Below are 22,755 nucleotides of genomic sequence, written 5' to 3'. Positions count from 1 at the left end.
TTATCATAGTAAATACCCCATTAATATTTTGGTAACCCACGGCTTGAAATGCTACTCCTACCACAAATGCTCAGATTTCTGGACACTTGCTCCGTTGTCCGCCAAGACATAGTCAGTCTGTTCCAGACACCCACACCTTTACGTTTACTTTGCCTTTGCTCTGTCCGTGTTTTCACAGGCCTTATTCACCAGTATTATCAATTTTTTCAAGTGTTTAATTTTTACAAGTGTTTTAAACATTATATTATTTTTCATCTCGTTTTTATTTCAAATATTTTAAATATGTTTAACTGTGTTCAGTGTCCGTCGGTTTTCGCCGCTAAACGTAATTTAGTCGCCCACCAAAAAACACATACAGACATGCGTTTCTCTTGCAATGTATGTGAGAAATCATTCTCCTACAAAACCGGCCTCAACAAACACTTGAAAAATGTTCATGGTATGTATTAATAATATAAAAGTTTTATTTCTACCTTATACAATATTAATTTATTATTTTCCTTAAGGTATCGCCAACGTCCCAGTCCATTTGAGACCAATGCCCGCTGCCCCAGTCATCGCTCAACCTGCTCAACAGATCCAAATCGCGCCGCAAGTATTTGTACCCGATGTCCCGGCTGGTGGTTCGAGCATGTTATCCGAAGACGACATGTGTATGAAAGCCATGAACGACTTCGAGGATACAGGTTAGTTTTATTTTATTTATCAGAATTGATTTTTAAAGACCCACTGATTTTAAAAAGATATACCGTCAAGTATATTATTGCTCTACCAATTAGATTTTTAAAAAAATAAATGTCGTTAAATAGATTTTTAATATTTAACAAATTATCGTACAAATCTTAATCAATTACTATTAGATTTATAATAAATTTAAATTTTTTATTTTAAACTTATCAAGTGGTCTGTGAAACGATCAATGGTATAATAGTTGGAGTATTCCGGCATTATATCGATCAATTCACACGTCGCATCCTATGGGGTAATAGTTGGAGTATTCCGGCATTGCACCGGTTGTCAGATCGTTTGTTAGATTTAATGTTTTTTCAACGCGATTTTTATTATATGTCGACATTTTTATAACTTTGTAGTTATATCAGTAGATTTTTTAAGATTCGTGAGGATAATCAGATTTTTAATAGATTAGTCAATTTATTATTTTCATTAGATATTAATATTAGTTTTTTTTCTGATTTTTAAAAATTATTTTAGTTTTTTATACTACTACAAAAAAGGGGAAGCGTGTACATGTTGAAAATACTAAAACTGCTAAGAACTCTAAAAAGATTCGGATGCAGATAGTACAAGAGTCAGGATTCATAGAAATAAGTTCATCTCATAATAGAACAGCTGTTAATTATTTCGCGAAAAATTTTAATAATATTTGCGATTATATATCATTTCTGGAATCAGTTAAATTAGATTTAATTAATTTATTACAATTAGCTGTAAAAAAAAATCCGGTTAAATTCAACTTAAAACTGGAAGCTACTTACCACAGAGTCAACGTAGAAAACTCGTCCGAGAATAGATCGTTTAAGACATCGGCTAGGGCGATTTTCTTAGATTCTAATTTAGTTGATATAATAGATCAGGCATACGTTAAGCTAATCGAGGAAGAAGGGGAGCACGTATCACGCGGAAGCGGTTTCAGTTTACAGTATATAGATGGTATTATACTTACTGTTTACAGATATTCGCCTATGCATGGTGCAGGTTATTTGAATGTCCCCGAGCGTACTGTAGATAACGGTAATGTTAGTGATAGTGGAGATAATGACAATGGTGATGATGATAACAGTGGTAACAGAGATAATGATAGTAGTGGAGGAGATATAGTTAACAGGGTTAATGATGACAGACTGAGATACCAGGGGAAATGATGACGGAGAAGGTAACAGTGATAATGATGACGGAGAAGGTGACAATGATAATGACGAAGCGACGGATAATAACATTTTAGGTGGTAGAAATCAGGTTACGACGACATTTATTTCATTACCAAGTAGCATTCAAAATAAACGGGGGACAATAAATCCTCAGAATAACGTCCGACAATGTTTTAAATGGAGTATTCTGGCGAAGCATGTAACTGGTCATAACAGGTGTCGTATAGGAGATAATTATCGTCAACATGCCCACAAATACGACTTCACAGGTTTATCATTTCCAACCCCGCTGTGTGAGGTAAAAATATTCGAACGAAAAAATCCAACAGTCAGCATAAACGTTTATGGAGTTGAGAAAAAAACGAACTCTCCATTAAAAAGTTCATCACATATTGTATTTCCTTTGAAAGTCGTCGACGAGGAGAAAGTAAATCATTTTGATTTACTTTATATTACGGAGAACGAAAATGCTCACTATATATATATATCAGTAACTTTTCACGACTTATTCGTTCGCAATCATCGAAGCATAAGGATAGCCGGGTATTTTGTAAACGGTGTTTCACATCATTTGATTGTAGAGAACTCAAATATAGGAAGAATGGACAAGCAGGGCTTGACGATCATATGAAAATTTGTGGGGCGCACAAGCCTATTTTACCAGAGATGCCTAAGGAGGGGGAGTGTATCGATTTCAAGGCGTGGAAGAACACAGTTAGACATCCTTTAGTTATATATGCGGATTTCGAGGCATTGTTGGTAAAGATGGAGGAGAAAAAAGGGGGGAGCACGGAAATTATACAGAAACACGACCCTATGAGCTATGGATTTTTAGTGAAGGCGAGCGACGACGTACCGGTGTCACTTTTGGAGGAGTATGAGATACCGTCAGGGCCGGTAATCTATAGAGGAAGTGAAGACAGGACGGACGTGGCGAGGCATTTTGTAGAGTCAATAGTTGAGGTGGCCCATACAATTGAAAATCTGATGGAGACGAATATAGCGATTATTATGACTGAGGGTGAAGAAAAAACACATCAAGAGTGTATTGCGTGTAACTTATGCAAATGCATATTAGTCGGGGGCGATAAGGTTAGGGATCATGATCATCTCACGGGCAAATTTAGGCAGACCTTGTGCTCGGGGTGTAACTTGGGGTTACAACAGCCTAAATTTGACCCCGTATTTTTTCATAATCTCTCAAACTACGACTCGCACTTCATAATATCTGAACTTGGTTTTGACACACATGCTATAAACGTTATACCGAACAGTGAAGAGAAATATATATCTTTCTCGAAATATATAAGTAGTAACTTCACTGTTCGGTTTATCGATACGTTCAGGTTTATGGCGTCGAGTTTATCGTGCCTGGCAGAAAATTTGATTACACCCGAACTCGAGAACTTCCGTGAGACAGCCAAACATTTTGTCGCCGGAGATATGCCACTCGTGACTCGTAAGGGGGTGTACCCGTACGAGTACACAGATAGTTGGGAGCGGCTGGAGGAGACGCAATTACCTAGGAAGAGAGATTTTTATAGTACGTTGACGGAGACCGGGATTAAGGAGGAAGATTATGAACACGGTAAGTTGGTCTGGGATCACTTTGGATGTAGGACGCTAGGCGAGTACAGTGATCTGTATCTCAAAATCGATGTGCTGTTGTTGGCGGACGTTTTTGAGAACTTCCGCGATGTATGCATGCGGGCATACAACCTCGACGCCGCCCATTATTTCACCGCCCCAGGCTTAAGTTTCGATGCGATGTTAAAGTTTACGGGGCAAAAGCTACAATTATTACATGATTATGATATGCTATTGATGTTTGAGAATGGTTAGTATATTATTTTTAAAATATGAATATAATAATAATCTTATTTATTTTTACAGGTATACGCGGTGGATTGGTGCAGGCGAGTAAACGGTATGGAAAGGCGAACAACGAGAAGACCCCGGATTACGACGAGACTAAGGAGAAATCGTGGATAATTTATCAAGACTGTAAGTATATATTATTATTTTTCATACTTATTATTATTATTATTTTTTTTAATTTTTATAGGCAACAACTTGTATGGATGGGCTATGTCCCAATACATGCCGTACGGTGGGTTCAACTGGGTTGAACCTACTCTGAACGGATTAGATGATTTGGACGATACCTCCCCCATAGGACGAGTGTATGAGGTGGATGTGTCATACCCACGACATTTGCATGATAAACATAACGACCTCCCCTTCCTGCCGCAAAATAGTGTACCGCGTGGTTCAAAGGTGCGAAAATTGATGGTGACGTTTGAGAAGAAGGAGAATTACATAATACACTACCGGAACCTGCAGCAGTCTATTAAGAATGGACTAATAGTTGACAAAGTAAATATTTATATTTTATATGATTTTATAAGATTTTATAAGATTTTTAACATTTTAATTATTTTTATAGGTACATAGAGTTATTCAATTTAAGCAATCGGATTGGCTGGCGGAATATATTGAATTGAATACAGAGATGAGGAAGAAGGCGAAGAACGATTTTGAGAAAGATTTTTTTAAGCTGATGAATAACGCAGTATTTGGTATGTTACTTTATTTATACTATTTAAACATTTTTACTAACATTTTATTTTTAAAGGTAAAACAATGCAGTCTAAAAGAAAGGAGATGAAAATGGAGTTGGTATCGAGTGAGAGGAGGTTGCAAAAACTTGTTAATAAATGTACATTTAAACACAGCGTCAATTACACTGAAACCCTTAGCGCAGTCGCTCTGGAGAATAAAGTGATAAAATTTGATAAACCTATATATATTGGTAAATATACTTTTTTTTAAATTACACTTTTATCATACATTTATTACCACATTTATTATTTACAGGATTCGCTGTACTGGATGTATCAAAAACATTAATGTACGATTATCATTATGATGTTATGCACAGACATTATGGTGATAATATTAAACTTATCTACACTGATACAGGTAAATATATTAAAAACTACTCTCTTGTATATAATATATTAATATAATTTTTTTTCTAGATTCATTGATATACCATATATATACTGAGGACTTCTATGCAGACTTGGCTACTACTTCTAACTTACTGGACCGGATGGATACCGCCAACCTACCTCATGACCATCCATGCTATGTGGCAAGCAGAAAGAAGTCTCCAGGATACTTTTCCGATGAAGTGGACGGCAACATTATTACACATTCCTGTGCGTTGAGGGCCAAGTCCTACGCTTTTAATATATATGCTGGTCCAGAGGATGAGGATGCAAATGACAGAGTAGGAGGAGAAAAGATTAAGGCGAAAGGAATCCGGTCTCATGTGGTTAAAAACCACATGACATTCAAGGATCATAGGAAGTGTTTGTTTGGGGAAGATGGAGTGGAGGCGTACAAGGAGAATGTATCGATTAGGTCATTTAACCATCAACTCATGACCATAAAGACAAAAAAATTGACATACAACAGTTACGATGACAAGAGGGTGGTGTTAGATGATAAAGTCAACACACTAGCCCATGGACACTATAGTATAGAGTAAGTTATTACAAAATATATATTTAAATTATTTTTCTAACAATTTATTTTTACAGGGAAGATGACATATGGACAGAATTAGATGGAGGGAACTGGAACGAGGAAGAGAAAGGATTAATGAGAGAGCTACTACATTGTATAACCTGATCTTGTATATAGTTTTATTGTAAATATTATATGTTAATTGTTATATATTGTAAATATTATCATGTTATACTTGAGATTAATGTATATATTTTTGCAAACGCAACACATAAAATTGAAATTATTGTAAATAATATGTATGTTTTAAGATATATTAGTATATTTCTTGTATATATTTTTGTAAACGCAATACATAAAATTGAAATTAATGTGACTAATATGTTTTAATAGTTTTAAGATAGATTAGTATATATTTTTGTAAACGCAACACATAAAATTGAAATTATTGTAAATAATATGTATGTTTTAAGATATATTAGGGTATAAAATTATAGTTTTTTCATGTTTATAATGTATAATTGTTAGATATTTAAGTTTTTCATGTTTATAATGTATAATTGTTAGATATTTAAGTTTTTCATGTTTATAATGTATAATTGTTAGATATTTAAGTTTTTTCATGTGTAAATGATTATAATCATGTTTTTCTGTTTCAGGTAGAAGGAAGTCAATATATTTAATTAAAAATCCTTGTAAATGCTAACATAAATATGTTAACATATAAATAAAAAAAAAAAACAATGTTAAAATATAATTATGTTTATTAAATAAAATGTATACAATTTTTAAGAATTATTTATAAACCATTTCCTTATAGCAAATACTTTATAGAATGTACATTGTTTAGGATTAAATTCCATATGAAAAATACAACAAGGTAGAGTTTCATCATCACATATTTGATCCAAACGTGGACATCCAAGGTCTTCGATGTTGATGAGAGCGACGTGAGGTATAAATTCTGTAAGAAGTTGTTTTTTCTGTTCACCTTTGACGTAAATGCATGAGAACTTTAGAGAGTTCAATATTCTACTTAGTTCTTCATACTCGATATCACCATATTCTACAGTTAATTTATGATAGTTATGTTCTAGCCACTTGTTAGTTTTACGAGATTTGTTGTCCTGCTTAGATTTAGAATTTTTAAAAATCCAATGCTGGCTCGCCCATGTTTCTGTGTCGACTATAGATAATTCTTTAATAAAATATTTATTGTTTGCTCCAAGAACGCATTGCATGTCTGCGATGGCCGACGACATAATTTCAGGTTTATTAAATGTATATAAAAATTACTAGTAATATATAAAATATTTTATAACACGTAAATATTTATAACACTGACGTAGGACTACCAAACACGATGGTGTATACAGCTCAACTGAAATTATTTTTCAATACCATATGAATCCAACCAAAATGTGGAATTAAGTTTTCTTAATATTTTTCCCTTCCAAGATTATCAAACGTGAATTTAATTCTGAAATATATGTTCCATGATTCGGTAATGAATTTTCATCAAATATTCCGGTTATACGATTTATTTCAGCTTTTAATTGAACCACGTCAAGCCCCTGGATACCGATTGCTGTACTAGTTTCAGCACAGTCATTAAATAGCTCCGACATACGATTTTCACAATTTAATAAAGACTTATTACTTGATTGCATATTATTTTCCAACAATTGTATCTTATCACGTAGATTAACAATATTATTTTTCAAAGTTTCAATTTCTTTCTGTTGGAGTTTTACATCATTTAAAATCGTTTTGTTACTTGACTGAATATCTGATATAATTCTTTTAGTATCACTAGCCTGAGAACTACCGAACACGTTCATAGTAATAAAACGACTGACATTATTTTTTTACATCACATGTATTTATCCAACTATTATGCGTATTATCAAATCCTAACCACTTGACGTACATTTGATTCTGTTTTTTACGTATAATTTTTTCAATTAAATATTCGTTTGGGAAATTGGTCTTGTATATTTCTTCAGAGTAAAAACAACCAGCTATAGGTTTACCCATATAATCTTGTAATTGATAAGTAACGGGTAATGTTTTATTTATTTTGATAATCTCAAATATTTCCGTAGACCAGTTTGGTAAATAACCTTTTGTAAATACGCCTTTTTGTGTACTTATTCGAACATTATCGCCAACTTTGAATTTGATTTTTACAGTATTAATTTCACGATGTTTTATTACCACCGAAGCGGGGTTGGAATCTGCTTGTATCGGTGTCATTCCTATAGTCCTATGGTATGAATTATTGTATTCGTCAAGTAACTTTGGTAAAATTGAAACCCATTCGTGTGACCCACGTGCAGTGAACTCCTTATACATTCTCCCTTTCAAAGTACGATTCATCCTTTCCGCGATGCTAGCCTTTAGAATACTGAAAGTTGAATATTTGTGTATGCCATACTTAATCATCAAAGCGTCGAAAGTGGTGTTGTAAAATTCTTTTCCGTTATCGAGTTGTAAAAGTTTTGGTGTACGATCGAGTAATATTTTTGACATTGCGTTAGCGACTTCTTTACCTGTCTTAGACTTTAATGGTATTGCCCAAGAAAATTTTGTAAAACAGTCAATTACAACCAAGATGTATTTGTAACCGCCATTTATCTTTGAATATGGTATCATTTCAACCAAGTCAGCTTGCCATAGACGTTAACTCGACGCCTAGTGAAATTTTTCCTTACTGGTTTGTGAAGTTCGTTAGCTATTTCCCGTTTAGACATCTGGAACTCGCTTTATTAGTCCGGCTTCGTGTAATTCGTCGAAAATCGATATTATTTCGTTTGAAACGCTTGTATTGCCGGCTGTTTTTGACGCGAGAAGCAGACGTAATCGATCAACCAACTCGTTTGGATTGTCCCAATACACTAAGTTATTTTTCTGTAATTTCATAGACAGCTCGCCACCCGAGGGGAATAATTTAATAATAATTGTTGAATATTTAGTGCCACCCTTTTTTATTTTATTTCCAACTGTAGATAAATGTACCGATGTTTGAGTTAATATAGATTTATATACCTCTAAATCGCTATCAGTAAAAATAAGTGGATTTTTTAAAAATAATAACTGATTAAGACCCGACGTAGATGGGTAAACAGTACCGTCAATAAGTATAGTATTTTCTAAGAATTTTACTTCTTTTTTACCCAAGATAATATGTCCGTTTGGAAGTTTTTTCGGGCCATAGATTTTATCCAAGTCTGTAGACTGAAACCAATTTTCAATTTCTTGTTGATTGTAGTCCGATATCGAGTTTTTTGATTTATTGTCAGTATTTTCTTTGTTCAATCGAGGTTTATTCGATATTTTAGTTAAAGGATCGATAATTGGTTTTAATGTCTGTGTCATTAATTGTTGAACATTATCCGAACCTGTTTTTAATGCGATATATTTACGCTTAATACTTTCCTTAGCTTTAACTAGCTCATCTAAAACAGTAGTTGCCTCCGTCATGACTGCGTTTTAAATGATTATATTTATTAATTGTAGCGTCTTATATAACTACATAAGTATCAAATCCAAAACGATAACGTCCGTTATCACGTTCGCTATCTTTACAAATAACAACAAATGTAAACCTGTCACGGTTCCAACATGTTATACAGAAATGTTTAAATTGTGTTTATGACATATCGCCCGAACAGTGCTCGTTGTATACATGTTTTAAATTTGTTTCGTCCTGTTTAAATAATACTATTAAATTCGCGTTGTCACGTATCAACTGTTTTGGTACTTTTGAATAACTCTGGGCCAGATAGAATATATCTATTTTATTGTGTGCGACCTCGAGAAAAATAATCTCTTATAACGTTTTGGTGTTCACCAATAACATCGTCCAAGATAAAAATTGAATTTGGTAAAACTTTCTCGGGTGGAATTACTTTATCATTCTCGAAAAAGGTAAAAATGTTCATACCTTCTATTCCATCAATAATACGTTTTAATAATTTATATTTAGGTTGTTCCAGCGTCTTGGAGTATATGTAAACGTTTTCAAATCGTAACCCATTTTCATCGACTAGAAGAAAATACATCAGATTGGTTTTACCACACCCCGAGCTGCCGAGTACCAATGACCTTATCGTATTTGGAAAAAGCTCTCCATGTCTCTGTTGAATTGTCTCTGGAGAATCAATATTATAAATTCGGAGTTTTTTCTCTTGTTCGATAAAGCGCATTTTTTTTTTTTTTTAATTTTTTACTATAATTATAAGTGCTATGTTAGCGATAGCGTCACACGATGTCTCACGTTCGTAAGCGAAACAACAATAAAGGCTCCGGTCTTATTAACTCTGTTATAAATTATTTACCCGTGGAATTACATTTACCTGGCTATAGGTAAGTCACTACAATATATTATGACTAATAAGTCCGTTTTAAATGTTATGAATAATTGTTTATAGATTTGCCGGTCCCGGAACAAAATTAAAACATAGATTAGCATGAGGAGAACGTGGTATAAACAGACTTGACGAGTTGGCCAGAGCCCACGATATCGCATACGAAGAAAGTAATTCGCTAACTGATCGACATAGAGCAGACGAAGTATTAGAAAATCAGGCCTGGGAAGTGTTTAAATCTAAAAACACAGGTATCAAAGAAAAAGCGGCGTCTTGGCTAGTTAATACAGCCATGAAGGTCAAACGTAAGATCGGAGCTGGTTGCGGATTTAAACAAATGGTTTTGGCTGCTAAAAATTCCATCAAATATAAAATGAACGAAAAAAACATAGTAAAATTAGTAAGAACATGTTTGTCAGCTGCAAAAAAATCTAAGAAATCTAAAAATAAGAAAACTAAAACACCAAGAATTATACCGATACCGAAAAAGGGTGGTGTTCTACCTTTAATTCCTATTTTTGCTGGTTTATCAGCATTAGGCGCGCTTACCGGTGGAGTTGGTAATATAGTAAAAGTCGTAAAAGAATTAAATTCTGGAAAAAGCACTCCTATTCATTTAGGCAAAGGATTTATATCTTACTCCTCACAAGGGTAGTTCTTATAAAATCGTAAAAGGTAAAGGTTTATACCTAGCACCACACAAGGGCGGATCAGTTAAGAAATCTAGGTCAAAAAACTAATTTCTACGTGGTCCCGATAGAGCGTTGTACGATTATGAGATTATAAAATACGTTGACATGTTGAAAATTCCTCATTTCATCGGTGTATTTGCTAGAGACAAGTTGCCTCGACCAGCAAAACATCAAGAGTCAGCTGTAGTTAATTTAGACATCGAAAACGGTATAGGTACTTATTGGGTAGCGCCACCGCTAGAATTACAGAAATATTTCAACGGTTGCAATATCGAATATAACTACGAGAGACATCAGAAATATAACACAACAAACTGTGGGCACTTGTGTTTAAAATTTTTATCATGTACACTATAACGTTAACCGGTAACTCGAGCGAATTGTCATGTGACTTTTTTCCACCGATAGAAGTCAGTAAAAATGCTAAAATCTGTCTGTTAGGTTTTCAGACGAATAATTCTATTCCTAATGTAAACGAAAAGTGTAATAAAATATGCTTCATATACAATAATGACAATAATACGAATAGCGATAGCTATGTAATACCTACCGGCTCTTATGAGTTGAATGAAATTTTTTTTTTTTTTTTTTTTATTAGGAAAATAAGGCTTCGACATCACAGGTCATTAGCCTAGCTTGAATTAAGAGTACAAGACAAAAAAAAAAAAAAAAAAAAAAAAATTGTATAGCTTAATGACTACGGAAAGGGTTTTTACATTGTTAAAGTTTGTTTATTAGGTGGATTTGAGTAAGAAAAGAGATAATTTTAAAAATATTATTTTCGTTTAGTGCTTCATCCATATTCGGTGGTATAGCTAGATTGTTTCTTGCGTCCCTGTACTTTGAGCAATCCTGGATGATATGTTGTATTGAGAGGTCGGCATGGCATTCGTCGCAGGTGGGAGGTGGGTTTTTGTTGATGAGAAAAGCGTGGGTTGTGAAGGAATGTCCGATTCTGCATCTTGTGATGGCAACTTCTTGGCGTCTGTTGAGGAAGTACGGTGGGTTCCACTTTTTTGTGTCTTTCTTGACTGATTTCAGCTTGTTGGTAGGCGGAATAGCATCCCAATGATTTTGCCATCTAGCATGTATTTTGCGTTTGATGGATGATTTAATGTCATTAGTCGGTAGGTCGGAAATTGTTGGGTGGAGGATAATTTTGGTTGCAAGGTCAGCTGCCTTGTCAGCCATTTCATTGCCATTAATACCAATGTGTGATGGAACCCACATAAATTCGATGTTTTTGGTGGTCGATTTAAATATTATTTGGATATTTTGGGTAGTTTCGTTTGAGGGTAGTGGGTTTTGAAGGGCAAGTAAAGCACTGAGTGAATCACTTAAAATTAGAATGTGGTTTGAGTTGATAGTATTGGCTAATATGATAGCTTCATTAATGGCTTGAGATTCAGCCGAGAATATACAAGTTTCCGGTGGGAGCTTGTGAAGGAGTGTGATATTTTTTTGGATTATTGAAAATCCAACACCTTGAGTGGATTTAGAAGCATCAGTGTATATTTTTTCGAAGTGTGAATATTTGTCTTGGATAATTTCATAAAATTGCGAGGTGATAATATTGGGATTTGTGTCGTGTTTGTTAAGTTGTAGAAGCTCAGTATTGACTTTGATTTTCCAAAACCAAGTGGGATGGTTTGGGTATGTGATTTTGTTTTTGACAGATGTGTGTATGGTGTGTTTATTGATTAGTTGGAAGAAGATGTCATGTATAGATAATACGGGGTTTTTTATTGGAAAAATTAAATTTGTGGTTTTGTCGTTAAAAAAGTTAATGTATCCCATGTGGTTTGGAGTGCTTTTTCTTTTTATTCCATAATTTAGGAGATCTTTTTCTCTAAGTAGGTTGAGGGGAAGTTCTCCAGCATAGCATAGAATGCTGTCAATGGGGCTGGTTCTGAATGCTCCTATTGATAGACGAATACCCTCATTGTGGATTGGATCCAATGTTTTTAATAGCTTTTCTTTGGCTGTAATATAAATTTGGGCACCATACTGTATTTGTGATAATATAAGAGATTTATAGACTGTTATAAGTGATTTCGTTTTGGCGCCCCATGTATGGTGGGAAAGTGTTTTTATGATGTTCATTCGGACTTTGCATGTACTTTTGAGCTTTTTTATGTGTGAGCCCCATCTTAGTTTATTGTCGAATATCATTCCAAGTACGCGGAGATTTTCACAAATGGGTATTGGGGAGTTTTTAAGGTGGAATTGTATGTTTGCTCTAGGGTTAGTATGGAAGGTAATACATTGGCTTTTACCAGCAGAGAATTTGAAGCCAGTTTTGTGAGACCAATCTTGGAGTATATTTAGTGCGTCTTGTAATATATCCACAGTTGTTTTGGTGTTTTGTCCGCTGCAGTAGATGTGACAATCATCGGCGAATAGTAGATGTTTTGTGGGTTTCGGTATGTTTTTGAAAATGTCATTGATGGCCAATAAAAACATTGTAACGCTAATAACAGACCCTTGGGGTAGTCCATTTTCTGTTTGGTGGATTTTTGATAGTTCTGATAGGGCTCTGACTTGGATTTTGCGATTTTTTAGGAAATTTTGTAAGAATAGAAACATTTTGCCATTTATGCCACTGTTTTGTATGATTTCGAGGACTCTATTCCTCCATACCATGTCATATGCTTTTTCTAAATCTAAAGATATTAGTATGAGGTGATGTTTTTTATTTTTAGCATGAAATTGAAGCGGCTATAAAACGTGTATTACATAATTCTGATACTTTATTCAAGTTGAGAGCAGATAATTATACACTAAAATGTACAATGTTTTGTAGCGAAACTGTAGATTTTCGCATGTCTAATAGTATAGGACAGTTGTTGGGTTTTAAAAATCGTAAATATGCAGCTAATGTCAATCACGAATCAGATACGTTGGTCAATATTACCAAAACAAACTGTATATATATGGATTCAAACCTAGTTATGGGTTCATTCGTCAACGGTAAGCAGTGCCATACAATACACGAGTTTTATCCGAATGTATCTCCAGGCTATAAAATAATAGAGGTACCAACACATTTGGTTTTTTACTCACTTAATTCAATGTATATTCCTGGGAATACTACATCAAAATATACAAAATGTATAGCATATAATAGTAAAAATATGTTTGGTACACTTTTAAAAGTACCATCCATAAAAGAGTTTTAACGTCACACATTTTAGAAAAAATTTCTGGCGTTCCAAAAATTAAAATTTTATCATCTAAACCATCGACACATAAAATAAAATTTCTTCCATCTAATATTTGACGCCATAAACCTGGTATTTGTAGGTCTTTTCTATTTTCAGGTTGTGGAGACACTTCCTTACGTTCATTTCGATGAATACTTGATTTTACTGATTGATATGTTGCTACTGCTTCTTCTCTTTCATTTTGGGTTACACAATCTCCTTTTTGTCTTAAAAATGAAGTTCGAACTTCTTTATAAATCTATTGAAATAAATTAGTAAATTTATACTTAGCGTAGGTATCTACTACAGTTATCTAAATATATATATATAATTATTATTTTAAATTATTTTAAATTATTATTATTCTTTATTTTGAATAAATAAATAAGAGTGGTCAATAAGTAATTCTTAGCTATTTGCACAAAATCTTTATGAATTATACCTACAAAATAAATAAAATACATATACAAAAATAATAAACAAAAACGAATATTTCAAATGCCTATAAACAGCATTAAAATAAGTGAAATATTTCGAAAATTATTTATTAAAATTTTTATAATTACCTTCGGAATTGGTTCCAGAGGGTTTTCTTTTGGTGTCAAACGAAGTTTGGCCTTAAAACGTTTTTCTTCAATTTTAACTGGACGAGGACTGTGGTTATGATTATAAAACTTATCGGAATGTACAGTGAATTCATCTGAAATTATTACACGAGCTCCACAGTTTTCAATACACTTCCAATATTTTTTATTTTCTATTTTTTTATCAATTCTAAAATAATAGTTATTAAAAATAAGGCACTCCCCTTTTCGCTGTGTAGAAATATATTCAATATTCGACATTATTATTTAAAAATTGTGAACTGTAAATGCGCAAATACGTACTGGTGATAATCATATGACACTGACTGTGGTAACTTTGCAATTATCGCTGCGACGACACACTATTCATTCTATTTTATTTATATAATTATTGGGGATTTATCAATCGATAACTTCAGAATTGAGATAGTATAGCACTAAGATCGTTTCAAACGATAAATATTTCTCTGTGTCTATTTATCACTTTTCAAATCAAAAATTCATAACCATGTTCTAAGACAAAAATAATTTTATGCGGCGAAATGGGATACGACACAAGCTTTCAAGATGGCAGTCAGGTAAGCATCTAAATTTATTTGATTTTAAACAATTTGAGCTAGAGGATAATGGTTTAAAATTAATAAATAAGTTAATGGATTTTGTTGTAATTCAAAAAAATGTCAAATGTATACGTGGCCATGATAGTCATATCACTCGTAAGTGATGTAACTATTTTGGATAAATTTAAATGGAAATGTCGGAATTTGGTTTCCAAAAAAGAAACAAAAACAATGTTGCAATTATAGGTAAGTTATTCTTAATTTATTTTAAAGTATGCACAGAACTAAGATTAGGGTTTGTTGTTTTTTTTTCATTATAGTTCATCTCTTAGAAAAGGTACATTCTTTGCCAAGTCACATTTGTCCTTACTAGATATATGTGGTTTTGTAAATTTGTGGACGATGAATTGTCCATAATTTATTATACAAAACCAATTACGTTTGGGCAAGAACACAGTAGCTGATTGGAATTCTTTTTGTCGGGAAGTCACTTTTGACGGTATGATCGTCAAAAAATGCTTGTTGGGCGGAGTAGGCAGAACTGTAGAAATTGACGAATCAAAGTTTGGGAAAAGGAAGTACCACCGTGGACATAGGGTAGAAGGACAGTGGGTGTTCGGAGGATATGAAAGGGAAGATAGATCGTCCTCCACATTATTAGAAATAATTAAAGAGTGGATTAAGCCCGATACAACAATCATTTCGGATTGTTGGAAGGTAATAAATAAAAGTTCAACAACATTAACATAAAACTAAAATTAGCTTATTATTAATAAGTATATAATTTTAGGCCTATGACTGTCTCGAAAATGAAGGTTATGTTCATCTTAAGGTCTCTAAATTTTAAGGATCCTGTAACTGGTGCACATACTAATACAATCGAATCTACTTGGCGCCACGCAAAGGTGTCTATGCCTAACTATAGGAGACAAAAAGAGTTTTATGGCGGTTACTTAGCGAAATACATGTTCCTGAAGAAGTGCCGTGTATTAAAACAAGATCCGACAGTGGAGTTTTTCCGTCATGCAGGTGCTTTGTACAATATTAACGACAAACAACTTGACGACGAATGCGAAATTGTAGATGAAGATGAAGATGAAAATGACTGTGAAACTGATGAAAATGAATGCTTTGAATAGTTAATAAAAATTAAACATTATAAAACGAAATGTGACTTGTAACTTTTAAAAGAAAAATCTCGAGGTCCTCCCCCTACCCCCCCCCCCTATCATTTTAGATGTATTATGTATCTTCGGAAATTTAGTGAAAAATTTTTCAATTCTCAAAAAAATTACTAGACTGAATCTATGCATTTTGTATACTATACGGTGCTAACTATAATGTTTTAAATCTGTAAATGAATCAGGTCATATCAATGTCAATAAAAAACGAGGAAAATGTTTGAAAACTCCAAAAAGACAAAAAAAAGAGTACTGAGACCATAAAATAGGAGAAAAAAGGACATATACAGTCATTACTGAACAACATTTTGATGGCGATTGGGATCGATTTTTTGGATTATGATTATACTTTTGTAGTAATAGAATTCAAAATATAATTTAAGAAAATAGAAGTCTTGTGTGATTTCTTGTTTTTTACGACCTTACTTCCATCCACGAATTAAGGGGAAACCTCAATCCGTGACCCACAAGCCGCACCGCGTGATGTTCCTAAGGAGAAGTCAGTGGAACTTGTGGGTTTTAATACAAAGCTAGTTAAAATTAATTGACTAAAGATAATATAATATTTAGGCTACACTTTAATTTATAATAAGTTATTATAAAGAATAATAGAATAATAGAATAATAGAGATGTTTAAGGTAATCAATGACAGTGACATAGTGTTTGAATTTTTTTAATAACACTAACCAATAGTTTTTAATAATAAAATCAAAAAAATCTAATATTCTTAAACTGATAATAATTGCCAATGAGACTGATGCACGTGTATTAGGTAAAATTTTAATTGCCTCATTTTTTATATAAAAAAATTTGAAAAATCGCCTAAAATTATGTCCTTATTAAAGTCAGCTTGTTATTAAATATTCCCATGTAGTTTTTGATAAAACAAATTAAGGTGCCATTGGTTTATCAAATTAATTAGTTAGACTTAGTTTCAAAATTAAGTTATGTCGGTTTTATAGTTTTATGGCTATCAAAAACCTATATGCGCTTTATGGAAACAGGAGTTATACCAAAAACCAAAATCGATTTTTTCCAAAAACGGTTTTGCGTAAAAATTTCCGTTTTTTCCTTAATCTTTCATTTGTTTTTCACGGCGCTTTTGAAAACTACTGAGAAATTTTTACTTTTGACCCCCTAAAGTACCAACTAGATTCACTTTCCTTTCAGGAAACTATTAAAGAAAATCGAAGCATTTTAACTGTCCCAAAAGTTGACCACACAAAATAAAAAAACACATCATTATAAAATCAATACAATAAAAACTTTTTTACAGGCAACATCAAGATATAGCTAACATCAAAAAAATAATTATTTACGTAAGAGATGAGAATGAGGAAGAAACAATTTTAACGGGGGGTAAAATAGCTAAAAAATCTTTATCTACAAAATGCATAACAAAAAAGGTGGATAAGTGGATGTCGCTCTGATGTACAGTAGGTTACAAGTGGGTCACAGTAATGGATAGTGTTAAATTTGAATTCAATGATATAATATCATTGTATAAGAAAAACGATCCTGAGCGAAAACGGTCAGTCAGCCTATGATTTTACCAAGTATATTTGATGATATTATTGTGAATAAAGTAATTTATATATAACCTATTTACGTGGAGCCTTGTTTTAAATTTTCAATCCTTAGCCATAAAAGTTGAAAATTTATAAATTTATAAATTTATAAATTTTTAACCACAAAATAATTAATAAATTATAAATTTGATAAATGTTGTCAAAATTTGAACTTTAAATGCTTATAAAAAAAAATTGTGCATATGTATTTTTAATATTTTTCAACTGCTATTAGAACGATATATCAGGAGCCTTATATTAAATTTTCACGCTTTTTTACCCAACAAATAAAAATTTATTGATATTTAGAGAAAAAAAAACTAAAAAAATTGAAAACTGACAATGTCCATAAACAGCTCAAAAAGAGTCAAAATATTTTCAACATTTTATGGTGTATAGAAAATGCTAATATAAACATTCAGTCAAAATTTCATGTCCCTACGGTCATTTATTTTAGAGTTACACCAAAAACCAAAATCGATTTTCTCGAAAACAGATTTTGCGTAAAAATTCCCGTTTTTCCTTAATTTTTCGTTTGATTTTCACGTCGCTTGTGAAAACTACTGGGAAATGTTTACTTTTGACCCCCCAAAGTACCAACTAGATTCACTTTCCTATCAGAAAAGTTACTATTGAAGAAAATCTAAGCACTTTTACTGTCCTAAAAGGTGATGACAGACACAAAAATAAAAAAAAAAAAAATAAAAAAAAAAAAAACACACATCATTGTAAAATCAATACATTCATCGCTTCGCTCAGAATCTAAAATTTTAGTAAAAAATGGGGAAAAAAAATTTTTAGAAACAATTACATCAACAGTCAAATTATGTAAAAGTGGTTCGGTAGAAAGTCACTCTAAATTTATTCGTATTCAAAAATCTTTAACAATAAACTTTCAAACTTCATATTTAGATCCTTTTTTTAATAACTTCTTTCGACCTCAGCCTCCACCCCTACGTAATCACTCAATGCATTTGACATGAATTCAGTAAATGGGTTTAATTACACATTGTTCGAATATGTGACGTACAACTTATAGTTATCTCAACGAAAGTGAGTGTAATGGTTCATAGGTAATTTACAAAATTCTTAATTATCTATTTTTTTTTTCAGTGAATCAATTAGTAGGCTTTTAGAGCAGAAGGTATGGCTGGTGAAGACGGAACTGGTGGCTAGGTACGTCGCCAGATTTCAGTCGTCAATGAACGGGATTGTTCAACGTGCGCGGAAATTGGTGAATGCAATTGAGTGCATTCACCAACGTATGTTGTGCATGTTGGACGCCGATTTCCGAACCTTTCTATATGGCCTTGACCATTGGTGGTCGTTTTACCACACGCTGGATGACCTGAATATGACACATATGGGGTAAGTGTTGAGAACAGTATTCAGATGAAAGCTTTAAGACATATTATGAATAATATTAATAATAATAATATACATATTAAGAATGTAGTTACATTATAAAATGCGTGTGAATGCTTATAAAAAAATTTTAGTCAAAATTTCATGTATCTAAGCTCATTTTTTTTTTTTTAGAATTAAGCCAAACAACCAAATTGGTTGACCCCCCCCCAAAAAAAAAAAGTACCAACTAGTTTCACTTCCCTATCAGAAAAGGTACTGTTGAAGAAAATCCAAGCATTTTTTCTGTCCTAAAAAGTGATGACAAACACAAAAATAAAAAGTAAAAAAATAAAAAATAAAAACACCACATCATTCACATCGCTTCGCTTAGAATCAAAAATCAAAATTATGAATTACAAGAAAATGTATTCCAAAAGCCAGTTATATCTGTTACACCTTGTATACTTTTAACATAATATTTTAACATTATAGATGTCCAGACGAAAATCAGACGGTACATACTATAATCCTCGATAAGGAGTCGGTGGCTATGTTTCACTTACCTCCTTTCGAAAATTTTAATGACACGTTAACCCTGGCGTACGTACATTTTTTCAAATATTCCTGCAGCCCTTCACATACCAATATTACACTGTACGTATTTATATTCCTATTAAAACATTTTTTTTTTTTTTTTTTACACTTAATTACATTATTTACATATTTAATTATTTTTTTCAGCTTAATACCATTTTCAATCAAATAAAAATTATCATGACCATCTGCCATCAAATCTTCATCATTAAAGCCAACTTAAAAATCACCCTCAATAACTTAATCGAACAGCAATTGTTTTCGCCAACACAGATCCTGCACTTCTGGTGGTCGTCTGCGATGACTCGCGTTATGTTGAGTTAGGACAAGGTGACTTAATATTATAAAACAAAATAATAATAAACAGACAATGCTTATGCAAGTGCGGTACGCTCGTAATAATTATAATAGGTAACAACAAATATTAATATAAAACAAGATATTATGAGTTATTATCAGAAAGGGCGCCCCAAGACAAGAATACAATAAATTTAATTGCAATGTTACGATAATATTTTTTACCTGGTCCAATGTCGATGATCAATCTCCTCATGGATATCACCAGTCCCGACGATGATAAAGGAGCAGCGGCACGCAGTATCAACGGCAACAATAAACCAGCGGCGGCACGCAATAACAACAGCAATAAGACAGAGACGGCACGCATTCTATTATAATAATTATGTTTTGGCGACAATTAATTATTATAAATAAACTACAAACTGTATCATTATTATAAACATAGTATATATTGTAATGTTCTGTGTATATTTTTTCTCATAGCTTATCGAATTACTTACATTTTGCCGCTTTGTAGTGATGTAGTATCGTTAGAAAATTTAGCCAAGAGGGAAATTCACGAAATTCTTATGTTAAATGAAGAGAGTATAAAAGAAAAAGCAAACAAATGGAGAATATTCTATATTGAACAACTACCAGGAAGTTTAAGAACAGATATTTTATGCTATGGGTAATTTATGAAGCTATATTGTTAAAGTAATAAGTATAATAATTAATAAACAATAGTTAAAATCCATCAGGTTTTCAAAATATGATGGTAAAATATGCAGACCTATTTACCCACTTAGTTATTGGGTGCCCTTTTTGACAAGACAATCAAGTATGTGCCACCTATATGTATTAACGATTTGGAAAAAGATTTACCACTGTTGATGTCTTTCGTGTCATATCGTTGGACGTAATATTTATGAATCTCGTATACGTTTATGTGAGTATAATGCGTCAATGAAACCTTCAAGATAACACTATGAACATAATAATATTAGTTAACAACTTAATAACTGGTTTTAGACAAACTGCAGTAGATGAAATTAACAAAGAATATGTGGTGGTCCATATAAAATTTTACAAAGCAGTCCCCAACGTCTACCATCACTACATCATCTAAAGCCCATGTAATTTTATTCAAACAGGTGATAAAAAAAACACCCACTGCAGTTTATTGTATGTAAAATCTTGATATCCGTTTTTATCAATCTTATATAATAGTTTTTGGAATTCATATTTAATGATTGAATTAAATATAAATTCCCCATTTTGAGTGTAAACATCATATTCATTTTCATTCAAACGTTTAAAAGACTTGTGCAATAAACTCAGCTTTGCACAATTTTGGAACTCATAAACTTAAATAAATTCAATGCAACTTCATCATAACTATAAGACAAAAATATAAGGTTTATATATGAATATATATTATAAAATAAAGTACTGTATTAGGAAAAAAATTAAGTACACCTTCTCCCAAGAACTGGGGTTGGGACAAATTCTTAATACTCAACAATTGGATGTATGTAATAATTTTTTTTTTAAGTTTTCTAAATAACAAATTAATATAATAACAAATAAGTTTTTCTTTTTCTAATTAATAATCGTGACACGACACGACAAAAATGTGTCCAATACGCATAGGACCGACATCGGCAAGACGACAACGACAGTAGTACTGTACGACGCGCACTTGTCTACACGTTTAGTTATTTAATTCAAAATTACTCAACTTTTTAGTAGTGTTTTAAAATGTTTAGAAATTTATTTAATAAAGATTTGGCTATAATGGCATTATTGCTCGATAATGATGAAAATAATGACCATGTGGCGAGTAAAAAACGTTGGAGGATCACGTGGAAAATTTTTTAAATATTTTCGAATGACTAGGTTCCAGTTTAATGTACTTTTTTTAAAAACTGAAAATAGTATAACAAAACAAAATACTCACTTTCGAGAAGCGATACCTCCAAAAAAAAAATTAGCCGTTTGCCTGAGGTATAATAACATGATATTTAATATTTTAATAATATATTAATCCGCAACAAAATATTTTTCATTTTACGTTTATTTTTTTAGATTCTTGGGAACTGGTGACTTACTAAACAATTGCATTTAGCTTTAGTCTGGGGCATTCAACAGTACAATCAATTGTACTAGAAGTATGCAGTGCGATTATTTCAAAATTGAAAGACGAATCTTTCTATTCCTGGAGAAGATTGGAAGCAAATCGCCAAAGAATTTTGGGAAATTTGGAACTCCAAATTGCATAAGCGAGTCTGATGGTAAGCATTTCGTTATTGAAGCTCCTCCGAATAGTGGATCACTCTACTTCAATTATAAAAAAACCTTCTCCATAGTAGTTGCTTGCCCTTGTAGATGAACAATATACATTTTTAGCGGTCGATATAGGAGCATTTGGTAAAAATAGTGATGGTGGAATTCTTTCAAATTCAAATTTTGGAAAAGCTTTAGAGAAGAATAAATTAAATATTCCAAATGAACAATATCTGCCAAGTACAAATGAAAAATTACCTCTACCAATTATAGGAGATGAGGCTTTTCCACTAAAAAAAATATTTGTTGTGACCTTATCCAGGACTGCAAGTGCATGAAGATCAGAATATAAAAAATTCAATGATCGTCTTTCAAGAGCACGAAAGGTTGTCGATGATGCTTTTGGTAAACTAATGGCGAATTTTAGAATCTATTGACTTAATGCATTACCACAAAATGTCGATACTCTATTATAATGACAACTTGTATACTCCACAATTTTATTAAAGAAGATGCCACCGACGTTCATAGCAGAGAAGTTTCGTCAAGTGCATCTATACCTGCAGGGCTCATAACATCTTTAAATCATCAAGGAGGTAGTGCCCAAAAAGAAGCGTTCGAAAATCGGGACAAATTTAAAAATTTTTTTTGTTCGTCAGCAGGAAAA

At 32.5% G+C, this 22,755-nt stretch overlaps 2 protein-coding genes and 1 pseudogene across 2 annotated transcripts; 2 read left to right on the top strand and 1 right to left on the bottom strand.

Moving 5' to 3' along the window:
* Window positions 1-3,698: 3,698 nt before the first annotated feature.
* LOC132937280 (uncharacterized) lies at window positions 3,699-5,619 on the top strand. Its single transcript, XM_061004119.1, has 8 exons — window positions 3,699-3,726; window positions 3,783-3,893; window positions 3,955-4,265; window positions 4,336-4,468; window positions 4,525-4,701; window positions 4,767-4,871; window positions 4,931-5,441; window positions 5,498-5,619. The coding sequence occupies exons 1-8, from the start codon at window positions 3,705-3,707 to the stop codon at window positions 5,586-5,588; spliced, it is 1,461 nt and encodes a 486-aa protein (XP_060860102.1). The 5' UTR covers window positions 3,699-3,704; the 3' UTR covers window positions 5,589-5,619.
* A 5,586-nt stretch (window positions 5,620-11,205) lies between these two features.
* On the bottom strand, window positions 11,206-14,588 carry LOC132946214 (uncharacterized). Its single transcript, XM_061016096.1, has 4 exons — window positions 14,576-14,588; window positions 14,255-14,445; window positions 13,776-13,947; window positions 11,206-13,148 (listed from the first exon to the last, which is right to left on the bottom strand). The coding sequence occupies exons 1-4, from the start codon at window positions 14,586-14,588 to the stop codon at window positions 11,206-11,208; spliced, it is 2,319 nt and encodes a 772-aa protein (XP_060872079.1).
* Window positions 14,589-14,839: 251 nt separating this feature from the next.
* LOC132946205 (uncharacterized) lies at window positions 14,840-20,931 on the top strand (annotated as a pseudogene).
* Window positions 20,932-22,755: the final 1,824 nt, after the last annotated feature.

This window comes from Metopolophium dirhodum, chromosome 1 (genome assembly GCF_019925205.1).
Source record: "Metopolophium dirhodum isolate CAU chromosome 1, ASM1992520v1, whole genome shotgun sequence".
In the NCBI taxonomy this organism is placed as follows: Eukaryota; Metazoa; Arthropoda; class Insecta; order Hemiptera; family Aphididae; genus Metopolophium; species Metopolophium dirhodum.
This window is presented reverse-complemented; position numbering and strand designations above follow the sequence as displayed.